Consider the following 12,080-nt stretch of genomic DNA (forward strand, 5'->3'; position numbering starts at 1 on the left):
GCGCTGCGTCGAAGCTGCTGCTGCCGCCACCACTGTGGCTGTCGCTGTTGGCCAGACCCTGGGCGGCCTTGGCCCGGAGAGTTGGGGGACTATGGGTGAGAAGAGAGCTGCCATACTAAGCATAGGGAGCGGGCCTGAGCTCTGCTTTCCAGTGACCCCAAAGGGATGTGGGGGTAGGGGCCTTCGCAGCGCAGCAGAGCCCTCTGCAGAGAGGGACACCAAGTCACGGCCACCCCTCCCCTGCAGGCCCCAACAAGACCCAGACCCAAACCCAGAACGGCCCACATGCCGCCAGGCTGGGCTGTCTCCTACCGCAGAGCCCTGGCCGCAGAGGAGGGTGAGGAAGAGGAGAGGTGGTGCAGCAGTAACCCTTAGCTGCAGAAGGGGCTGCCGGGGATGAGGTCGGGGCGCCGGCAGCAGTGGCGCGGAGCAGCAGACACCTAGCCGGTCCCTCCCCTCGCTCCCGCCGCTCCCCCTCCCAGCGCAGCGGCTCTGGCCTCAGATGATCCCGCTCCCCCCTCCCCCCAACCGCAGCCCCGCACAGTCGGGCGGGCGCACTCACCGGCGGGGGGAGCTGAGCAGAGGACGGCGGCCGCACCAGGGCCGGGGTGCCCGCAATGCCTGTTCCAGTTGGCTATGCCCTTCCCCCCAAACAACAATCAAAAAGAAACCCCCCACTCACCCAAAAACCTTCCACCAGCCCGCTTTGGGACCCAGACTGCCTGCCTACCTCCCCCTCCTCCTTCCGAGATTTGGGGAAGGGGGGCAACTCTGCTTAGGGCTCAGCCCAGTCTAGGTTGCTGGCCAGCTCTGCAGATGAACCAGGCCCTGCCGAGCCTTCAGCCCCTAGCCCACTCTTCTTCCTCTCTGGAAGGACCCAGAATGGAGGAGAAAATCAAGCAGGCTTTAGGATATTCACGAGCTAAAAATGCCAGGAATTTCCTGGGAAACGCAGTTCCTTACGGGATTCATTAACACAGGTTCACTCATCATTTTGCCCCTCCCAGAAACTCCCGAGTGTCAAGGAGAGCCCCCACCTCTCAAAAAGTAAAACATTAAATGATTGCTGCTTTTTTAGGCAGACAGCTAGGTTACCGACCATTAGTTAACCAATGAGTCTTTGGACAGTGACAGCTAAAGGGGTTGTCTCTAGTCTCAGAAATCATTGATTTTTCTCTTCCTACATTTGAGGCATAATCTAAGGCCTATTTTCCTTCTCCAAAATATATAGCGAATGCTCATAACTACCTCACTGAAGCCTGCAGTCCTAACAGCTGTAGGAAAGCTAAGGCCTATCTCCAGAGGACCCCCTGCCAATGTCCCTACCCTCTACCCATCACCTTCTACAGGGGGCTCAGAAGGTACAGACCTAACAGCCCTAATCCTGACTTTCTCAAGCATGGATTGCTGCCTCCATCCTGAGAAGAGTACGCCTATCCCATCAATGGGTTCCATTCCCACTGAGCATACTGCACCCCCTCCAGTAAGGAGACTTGTCTCCCTCACTCTTAGCCCTGGAAACAGCTGAGTACATGGCTGCCCAAGCTTCCTGGAAAAGAGAGGGGTGAAAATAGTACTAATGATCAAGAAACCCAGACCAGTCCAAGGTATAAGCCTTGTCAATACCTGAGCCTTCAAAGCCCTAATATTTCCCTTCGCAACATCCTGGGCAAACCTGCCTGCTAGGTATCCACAGCTTTCTTTTTCTCTTAGCAAGGGCCCCATTCTACCCAGCATTAGTTACTTCAGCTCTAGGCTGACGTTCGCTACTCCTATTCAAGAGATAACAGGGCAAAAAGCACCCTGGCTACCAAAGAGCCAACTGAGGTAATCTTGTGAGCCAGCTCTAGAATCACTCACCTGGCCAGTGGTCCTGGAAATGACTTCCTAATGGGGAAGCCCACTAAGAGGTAGAAATCCAGGCTTTGGGCACCATAAAGAACTTGCCCTTAGTTTGGGGGGCATCCTCCAGTATCACATAGTTCCCTTTCAATGCTGATTTTCCTGCACTCCCTCTCCTGTCGGGAAGGGGACGTAGGAACTATAAGCGCACTTCGAGCCACACAGAAAAACGTATAAAGAAGCGGAGGCTTCTCCAGGCTCCCATAGCAGCGATCAGGACCCTGGATAGACCCCAGCCCCAAACGGACGCAAACGCTGAGTGGCAGGGTCTCCTTACAGAACCCAGCGGAGCAGGGGCATTTTGGTACCACTTGTAAGCTGAGGGTAAGATCTGGTGAAGTCCGAGCTAGAAGAGTCGCTGCTCTTCCTCAAGTGTTTATCCTGCGCTATACCAAGCTCTTGCCCCCTCAGAAGAGCGCAAGGCAGCAACAAAGCCAATAGGATTGCGATGAGGGGGCACGCGCCAACCCGCCAGCCTTCTTCCGTGCTAATGGTCACTTCCCCAGGGCAGAAAACTAGGGCTTTAAGCAGTCAGCCTTCTTGGACCACCTTTGGAGTCTAAATTTCTTGCCCTGTCCCAAATGATTATGTTCAGGGGTTCTGAAGCAATTTTAGTTTGGGAATGTTCTGATTTTGTGAAAAAGTGTATCCAGGAACCGAGTTCTTAGTTCCCCAGTACAGAAGTAACTGATGACATTTCTAGACAAAACATAAGTTAAATATCATTTGAACGATTAAACTGGGAATATTAAGCTCAAATAAACAACTGAAACCTGGATCTCTCTGCATAAATATGTACTTACTTATTTTATGCTATTTATTCTACATGTATATATATAAAATTTTTGCTATTATAAACCAGCTTCCCACCTACTTTTTAAATGTATCTAAAAAAGCAAATGAGAGTAATGCCTTTTCCAAAAACAATTCAATGAAAAATTTGATATTTAGTACATTTTTTCACTGCTCAAACAAGAGTTAATTGTAGGATAAGCCTGTAAATCTGGACTTTCGGTCAGATTGGGAGGGTGGTGAAAGGTAGTTTTTCTTAGGTTATAGAATACAGTAGCCTTAAAAAGATAATCTAAGAAGAATGAATAATGACTCAGGGAAAGTCTTAAAACAAAAAGTTTGAACCTTAAGTAGAATTTCAAAGTCAGATTTTCATCCTAACATTGAAAATCCATTAGAAAATTTGTGGATTTAAAATGACTTCTAACCATTGGTTAACTACCTAAACAATATACTAACTTGGTAAATGAAAAGCCAGTTTTAGTGTCTATCTGTTTAAATATGTAATTTTAAAATAAGTAGTTGTAAATTTAAAATTTCAATGCAATGTAGGAAATAGAAAAACGAAATATATTATATTAATATGCAACAAAATGTGTTAATGAAAAAATCATAAAAGATTCCCTTTTTCAAAGTATGCTTACATTAAAAAATGATAAATGTCTCTAGATTTCTTGTGCTTTTAGTAACACTAACAGACATTTTGAAGAGAATAGATTGCTTTATTTTTAATCCCATCATCTGTCTTTAACAAACTCTTACCAACAAAAAATTGTTTGCAAGTGAAACAGATATTAGGCAAAACCAAAAAGAAAAAAGCCTCAATTTCCCTCAGCCTGGACTATGGGTGATTCTGAAATAACCTAATTCAGCTTTGCTTTTTAAAAGTAAAAATTAGCACATGCATTTATAAAATAAACTTGGAGACAGGGGATCTTCTTCTGGATAATAAGCCCGTTTGATTATAGAGTTTCCAATAGAAACAATATACGATTAATATTTCACAAAATCACAATTTCTAAAATAAAAGAGAACAAGAACACTAAAACATGTTTTCAAGTGCTGCTTAGGTTAAATGCCTGTCTTAAACTAGACAATTATCTTCAATATCCAAATCATTAAAACTGGAATGTTGTACTGCAAGTGTTCAAAGTGGAGAAATTACCACTTCTCATGGCTATCTACCAGAAAAATTATGGGAGACTCTCAAGTAGATCTTAACATTTAATGACAACAACTAAGGCTAATAGTAATATTATTTCACCAATCATTTTAAAAAATGCGCATCCCCTTTCTATAGCTCACCTGAACTTTAATATTATGCCTCTTCAATGCTATTTTAATGCGTAGGGTTAAAGATATAAATTTAAAATCTGAAGAGAACAATCCATGTAATAGAATCTTCGCCTTTCACAAAACGTTTTCATTTTAAGCATTCTCAGAAGAGTTAAATAAACCTACCACACATTCTAAATTAGACAAAAATTTTCAGAAAACTGACATTTTATGTACCCAACAGGTCCAAACAGAACCAATGCAAAGGTCAATAGCTCTCTCTCTTCCGGAAGATACTTAAATGGTTTTACTAGTACCCAAAGGAATGAAATCAGCAACTCCCTCCACACACTAATCAACACTCCAATTCTCAAAGCCGAAATCTGAAAACGTCCGTTTGGGAGGGAAACAGTGGGGGGTCTTGAAGTAATAAAAAAAAAAAAAAGCCTTTTCTTTTCTGACAGTCTACCCAAAGCTGTCAAACCCAATTTAGCCTATTGTAAAGCACTAGAACCTCCCTTCCAAGGACGCGAGACACAAACACAGATACCGCTGCAAAAAGCTGCCCCAAAGCGCCTGGTCGGACGGAAACGTAAGGGGCCCAAATAAGAACGAATTAGAACCCTCAAGAGGGTCTGCAGAGACAGCGAGATTAAGGTGGCATTTATTCAGGGGTAGACAACGAACCAAAGAAAGTTGCCCCAGTCGGACTCTTGGGCCTTTCTCTATCCAAGTTCAGGTTCAAGGCAGATATATCTGCGGGGGTGGGAGGTCCCTGGGTCCTTTCCCCTACACACATCTCACCCGCCTCTGGAGCGCACTGTTGCTCAAAGGGAAGCCCCTCCGGCTTCACAACCATTCCTTTGGCCCCCATCAAAGGCAGAGGAGGCTGTTGAGCTGACCTAGCTCTGTGGGGCAGCAAAAATGCCTTGCGCGGGCCACCCATCCTTGGGCCTGGCTTCATCTGCGATGTCAGCATGAATGTTATTATTTTTCATTTTTACAACGAATCCTGGGCGGGTGTATGTATTACGGGGGGGGGGGGGGAAGGGGGAGGTTGAACACAGGAGAGGAGGGGTTGGTAGTGGAGCCTAGAACCCTCCTTCCCCTCCCCTTCTGCCAGGGTTGCTGTGCAGGGAGTGTCGGCCACGTTTGGCGCACTGTCCCAGGCCCCGGGCGAAGGTGGCCAGGGAAAATAGGGCTTAGGGATTGCTAAGCAAACGGGCACCACTGGTGGTCTCCAGTGCCTGCGGAGGTAGGATTGTTTTCTTTCTTTAAGGGGCGTGTTGTTTTGTTCTTTTTTGGAGGTGTTCATTCTTGCGCGACGGGGGAGGGGGGGCGTTGCTGCACTGCCAGGGTCTCCCGAGGGAGGGTGCGGGGATGTCTAATACACAGACATAATTACTAGTACAGTAATTATTCCTGGGGGGTAGGAAGGCGATTAGAGGGACGGGGTGGGCTCGAGCTGTGGCAGTGGCCGCAGGAAAGGTCGCGAGGGGCTTACCCGGCGGGCGGGCGGGCGGGCGCTGTCCTGCCGCAGGTGAGGGAGGGCGCGCGCTCGGCAGGCGCGAGGAAGGGGGAGGAGGGCGCGCGCGCGCCACACCTGTCCTGGACAGCGGCGCGAGCCGAGCTGCGCTTCGCTGGAGCTCCGCTGCCCGAGGAGGGAGGAGGGCGGGCTGGCAGGCGGGGGCGGGACGCCGAGGGGAGGAGGAGGAGGCGACTCGGAAGGCTGGCTCGGCTCTCGCTCGTTCTCCCTCCCGCGGGCTGGCCCCGCTCACACCCGGCTTCTCCCGCTCACTCACAGCCCCCTGGGCTCTCCCCCCTCCTCCTCCTTCCCCGACGGGATCCGCTCGCCGCGGCCGCCGCTGCAGACGGCAAGTCGTGGCAGCCAGACGTCGGCGCGTAACCCGGCGCTCCGTGCGTGACTCCGGGCGACGTCAGCGCGCGCCCCGCGCTACCCACCATTTTCCCCCCTCCGTGGCTCTCGCCCTCCGCCCTCACGTCCCTCGGATTCAGTTGCGGCGGCGGCGGCCGCGGAGCGCGCTCCCTCCGCCCCCATCTTGCGCGTGCGCGCGCCCTCCACCGTCGGCGCGTCAACAGTCAGCGGCCCAGGCCTGGAAGCGCGTCTGAGGAGGGGGCTGCCCGCGGACTCTCTGCCCGCACTGCCTCCATCCGCCGCCGGCAGCGGCCTCTGGAGGACTTACCCTTCTTGGGATTTGAAGGCCGAAGCCAGGCTCTAGCGGGAACGGGGCCCTGCAGGGCCTGCGTCAGCTCCAGTTTAGGGCCCTCAGAGTCATAGTTGGTGCAGCTACCAGCGCGTCACCCTCCCTCCGCCCCCCTCCGGCCCTCGTCCCGCCCTCATTTCTCTGGAGGCAAAGGGCCTTTTATCTCCCGGGAGGGTCTCACCTTGGCCTTCAAACGCCGGTCGGGCGGGGCTGGAAGGGCAGAATTAGCGTAGAGGAAGGTGGGTCGGCCGCGTTCGGGTTGTCGCCCCGGGAATCCTTGACAGGAAGTGTGGGGTTTGCTGCCCAGCCTCCCACGCAGTGTAGGTGAAACTGGGCCCCTTGGAGGGACTGTGACTAAGGACAAAACTCTGATAAATATTATGTGTGCGTCCTTGGGCCGAGAGGGAGAAAGCAAAAGGGGCGAGTTAATTTTTCATAAATTGCTATGCAGAGATTGAAATGCACAGCTATAAAATGTCCTCTTAAGAGTTGCCTTGAAATCGTACCAAGTTTAACAAGATTTTTGGTGCACGGCAACTTTTTTCCTGGCTTCGTATGCTGTCACATCTTCATTCTGCAACACTGCGTGCATAGAAAGTGGATCTGTTAAAAATTATTAGCTACAAAACAAAAAGGAAACTGCTTTCACCATCTTTATCATTTTAATTTCAGAGAAGTCAATAAGCTTACTTTTCCAATAAGCTTATCTAATTAACCTGCGAGGTAAGTAGGAGCAAAGTGAAATTAACCCCATTTTATAGACGAGAAAATTGAGTTACAAAAAATAAGTATTAGTTCACAGTTGCAAGTCTGTCAGTGATAGAGGGAAATATCATAGCTATATTATCTCCCACTTCTTTATCCACTAAATCGGAAATCCCGCAAATGTTTACTTCCAGGTATCTTTTCACCGCCCCCCCTCCCCCCCAACACACACACACACACACACACACACGCCATGTATGGTAGGCAGTGTCTAATGTCTGAAAGAAATGATTTCGGGAGATATTCTTGGAGACCCCAAACCATAGAAGACTCTAAAAGATTTGAATTTTGAGCTTGAAATTTTCTGCCATAGAAAATTGCAGCTCAGCAGTAAGTTATTGTGAAACAGTTCAACTCCCATACTAACAACATAATGTTTATCAATGCCTAGTTAGAGGTGAGAAAATGTTTGAGACAGGTTTAAGAATTTTAAGAATGATGGGTCATTTCCTTTGAATTGCTTCTTTATTCACCTCATCTTTAGGTGGCAGCACTACTATATAAATATCTTTGAAACTGCAGTCTTCTGCAACTTGATATCCTAAAGGGTGTTTTGTCCAGGAGGTTCTAGAAGAGGAAAAAATAGAAAGTCAAGAGAAATTATTAAAATACATGGAGGTACTGAGGGAAAAGATTAGAAAGTTTCACCTCAATAAGCTCCCCACCACCACCATTTTTAGTTATATGAGGAGCAAGCATCTTTACTGTAAACTTGATCTCTTGTGGAAACAGCACAAGCTAACCTTCCAAAGCAAGCTATAGTTTCTCAATACTGCATATTTATCAAGCATTTACAACTTTTTAAAAAATAATATTTTTATTGATTTCAGAGAGGAAGGGAGAGGGAGAGATTGAGACATCAATGATGAGAGACAATCATTGACCAGCTGCCTCCTGCACGCCCCCTACTGGGGATCAACCCTGTAAACCCCGCGTGTGCCCTTGACCAGAATTGAACTCTGGCCCTTCAGTCCCCAAGCCAACTCTCTATTCACTGAGCGAAACCGACCAGGGCAAGCATTTACAACTTTAAAATTACTAGTTGTATAGTTGCTGGTATTCTAACTACAATTTTAAATTTAGGTGCAGTTTTCCTCATTAAATTTCATCAAGCTTATGAAGATCCCAAATAGGACCTAACTGTTGAATCTTTTTAAAAAATTTTGTTTTTCCGCCCTGACCAGTTTAGCTCAGTGGATAGAGCATCGGCTTGCGGACTAAAGGGTCCCAGGTTCGATTCCGGTCAAGGGCATGTACCTTGGTTGCGGGCACATCCCCAGCAGGGGGTGTGCAGGAGGCAGCTGATCAATGTTTCTCTCTCATTGATGTTTCTAACTCTCTATCCCTCTCCCTTACTCTCTGTAAAAAAATCAATAAAATATATTTTTTAAAAATTGTTTTTCCTTTATTGATTTTTAGAGAGAGAGGAAGGGAGAGGGTAAAGAGATAGAAACACCCATGAAAGATTGGCTGCTCCTACACACCCCTTACTGGAGATTGAGTCTGAAACCCAGGCATGTGTCCTGACCAGGAATCAAACCAGTGACCCCTTGGTTCCTGGGTCAACATTCTACCACTGATCCACACTGGCCAGGCTAATTTGTTGAACGTTTTGAAAGAGAAGAACTCTTCTTGGTTTCTTTCCTCACTTTCTAAATAGTTCATCCTATATAATAAAGAGGTAGTATGCTAATTGACTGTCATACCCTCACACAAGATGGCCACCACAAGATGGCTGGCAGGGGAGGGCAGTTGGGGGGGACCGGGTCGGCAGGGGAGGGCAGTTGGGGGGGACCAGGCCGGCAGGGGAGCAGTCAGGCATCAATCAGGCTGGCAGGGGAGTGGTTAGGGGGCAATCAGGCTGGCAGGCAGAAGTGGTTAGGGGCAATCAGGCAGGCAGGTAGGCGAGCGGTTGGGAGCCAGCAGTCCTGGATTATGAGAGGGATGTCTGACTGCCAGTTTAGGCCCGATCCCACAGTGACTGGGCCTAAACCGGCAGTTGGACATCCCCCGAGGGGTCTCAGATTGGAGAGGGTGCAGGCTGGGCTGAGGGACACTCCCCCTCAGTGCATGAATTTCATGCACCGGGCCTCTAGTATACAAATAAATGATTACTCAAATTCAGAAAAATGAGAGAACAAGCTAAATCAAATGCAAAATAATAGCAATTTACAGATATTCTATATTTTAATTTCTCACACTTTTGAGGGTAATAAATTGTGATATATGGGGGTTATTTGATACAAATGTTTTCTAAGTAGAACTTTGTCATAACTAATTTAGTTCTCCCTGTACTAAACAAAATTGAATTTACATGCATCATAAAATAGACTGCATTAGATTTATAGCATAAACATAACCATCAAGGAATATAGAGGTATGACCATCAGGAGTGGGAAATCAAATTATTTTTATATAGAGGATAAGTCTTAATAAAGTCTTTCTTGATGGCAGCTTTCATCTTTCTCAAGTCAAATTTGGGGAAGGCGTCTCAAGCAAATTGGTGGAACTCAAACTGAGCAGTATTATGTTAAGATTTTTAAGCTTTCTGGTGCCAGCAGATCATGCAGCCTGGGGGCCTTGGCTCCAAATTTCTGCCAACTCCATTTTGGCAGTAAAGTGTTCTGTTGAACAAAGTTTGCACGTGTTTGGGGTGTGAAGTGGTTCCTCAGGCATTTATCTGGTTTCATTCCAGTCTTGGGACTTAAGGAACTGAGGGTCAAAAGCATGAGACTTGTGTAGTTCATATGTGCCCTGACACAGACTAAGCTAGTGATCGTGAATTTTCACTTAAATAAGGGCAGCTTTTTTCTTTGTTAGTGTAAGAGTTATTGAAGTGGACCCTTTGGTTTACTCCTTAAATGCTAACATGCTATTGAACCAGTTCTCAGAAGCAGGTAAGCAGAACCTTCTCTGCTGAGGGTGTAGAGCTGTGGAAATTCACTCCTCACCCTATCCTCAGTACCATCTAAATGTGTTTATCTAGATGAAACTCACTAAATAATATAGGACTTGAGAGCAAAGGGGGCAGTAATTATTAAAATTTGATCTCATTGTCAGATTATAACTGTGAGCTTCTGATCTTTTTTTTGGTATGAGTTGTCTAGCTTCACCTCTTTTAACCATCTCCTCCCATCCTGAAGTCATGGTTAAGAAACAACACCTGGCCCAGTGCTAACTTGTCTTATTTCAGGAAGAGAAACATATACAGTCTCAATTCCATTATTTTTTTCAAGTAATTCTAATTGAAAATCCTTGCATAATCTGGGATAGCACAGTTTGAAAGCTACTGTTAGAGCATTCTTTTATTTTTGTGTTTTGGGTTGTTTCTATTTCCTGTTTTAAGAGTAATGGAAAGAAAAAAGTGCAAAGGTAAAAGTAACAGATGTTGAAATTATTATCTTACTTTTAACCATAATAAATGGAATGTCAATTTATAGGATACAAGTATGGTAATTTGAAAATGGTAGTTATTTTTTTGTACTTTTTCCAAGAGTGTGGCCTAAATTCTTAATATCACCTTTCCCTTTTCTTCTCTTTAAAAGTAATTCCAAAGGCACAAATAATATATGGATGAGGTTAGAGATGGAGAGAAAAGCTGGGCCTTTCCAAGAGTCATCTGTCTAGACTGGAAAGTACATTGTTGCGCATTTTATGGTGATTCCCAAACTCCTTCGCTTGCTTACTTTAGAATATCAGTGTGTTACCATTTTACTACCTGGAGCAAGACGATATATGTATATATATTGGTGTGTACATACAACCAGATGCCACTGTTCTCCGAAGCTAATTTAGGCCATTTTTACAGTACAACTGAATGTAGTAGCACTTTCCAATTAGATGATCATTTGTGTTTCTTTTTATGGTGAATAAAATGTTTGTGCATGAGGGGGAATACAAAGTAAATTTTTTAATGTTTTGTGCTATAGCATTTTTTTCTTTTAAGTATACTTTTCCTTCTTGTTTACTTAAATACTAAAAATTAATTATTAAATACAAATGCAGTGTAAATGTAAATGTAATGATTAGTTTTTACTTTCTAAATAGTGAATCAATATTTACTTGGTAAGTATGTGTATAAAGATGAAATGTTTTTAATTACTATTTTGAAGTCCCATTAATATGCATATTACATAAACATATGTTGAAATAACTTTTTTTTTTTTTTGCCTTGAATTTCCTTTTTAAAGTAGGTATTGCCTGCCATATCAGGACTAGTTCTTGGGACCCACCACTGTTTACTGGTATGTCAGCTTTATTTTCTTCAGCCATTTATTGAATAGTATCTATCAACTGCCTATTTGCCAGACATTGTTCTAAGTGCTCGATTAAAACAAATTCCTGCTTTCGTAGTTTGCCAATCTAGTAAGACAAATAAACAAATATATAATATATTGCTGGATAGTGGATAAGTTCTAAAAAGAAAAACAAAGAAAGGGGGAAAAGTTTTCTGTGAGATTGTGTGTGTGCATGCCTCCCACCTGACATTTTAAATAGTATGATCAAGAAAACCTTTCTGAAGAGGGAGTAACATTTGATCAGAGACCTGAAATAGTCATCCATGGGGATATCTGGGGAGATATTTCAGGCATTGTGAACAATTTATGACACATAAAATCCTCAAGTATAATCCAGGTAACATCCCATGTGATAATTACTTATACATTCTTTTTTTTTTCTTTTTTTAAAGAGAAAATCATTTCATTAGGTTTTCTGGGTACTCATTAGGTTTTCTGAAAAGAAAATTCATTTAATATCATTGTTGCTCTATTTCCCATGATTATTTCATTATTTAATACAATAAAAGTTATGACTACAAACAGGCAGAGATTCACAATAATACATCTGCAATTCCATTTCTTTCATTTGCAACATGCCTTCCTGTCTCTGCATTTTGGCTGCTTCCCTGTGTTTGTTTCTATGTATTGGGTAGAGCTGCTAGGTCTCCTTGAGTTGGTAGAGTGGCCTTGTGTAGTAGGTGTTTTCTAGAGCCCAGTGGCTCAGCCTCCCCAGTCACCTGAGCTGAGAGCTCTAGGTACACCCCTTTGTGGGCTGTGAGCATAGTCTTGTTGTAGTTGAGACTTGATTGTTGTTGGTGTCACTGGGAGGAATCGACCTTCA

At 45.1% G+C, this 12,080-nt stretch overlaps 1 protein-coding gene and 1 long non-coding RNA gene across 5 annotated transcripts in view; one reads left to right on the forward strand and one right to left on the reverse strand.

Annotated features, from left to right (window-relative positions):
* Nucleotides 1–2,202, reverse strand: part of PURA (purine rich element binding protein A) — a 7,847-nt gene extending 5,645 nt beyond the window's left edge. The window contains 1 exon segment of the mRNA XM_023752165.1: nt 2,180–2,202. Coding sequence (XP_023607933.1) covers nt 2,180–2,202 — 23 coding nt within the window.
* Nucleotides 2,203–4,782: 2,580 nt separating this feature from the next.
* The window catches only part of LOC102430804, a 32,147-nt gene continuing 24,849 nt past the window's right edge, over nt 4,783–12,080 (forward strand). Inside the window, exons 1-2 of one of the 4 annotated variants that reach the window (XR_002828655.1) lie at nt 4,783–5,224; nt 11,150–11,203. This is a non-coding gene — a long non-coding RNA (uncharacterized LOC102430804). Of the gene's footprint in view, nt 5,225–5,980; nt 6,918–7,144; nt 7,290–10,316; nt 10,617–11,149; nt 11,204–12,080 lie in introns of those variants that run through there. The other 3 variants (XR_002828653.1, XR_002828654.1, XR_002828656.1) reach the window with 3 other exon arrangements.

The sequence above is a fragment of the Myotis lucifugus genome, unplaced genomic scaffold, assembly GCF_000147115.1.
Source record: "Myotis lucifugus unplaced genomic scaffold, Myoluc2.0 scaffold_28, whole genome shotgun sequence".
Classification (NCBI taxonomy): Eukaryota; Metazoa; Chordata; class Mammalia; order Chiroptera; family Vespertilionidae; genus Myotis; species Myotis lucifugus.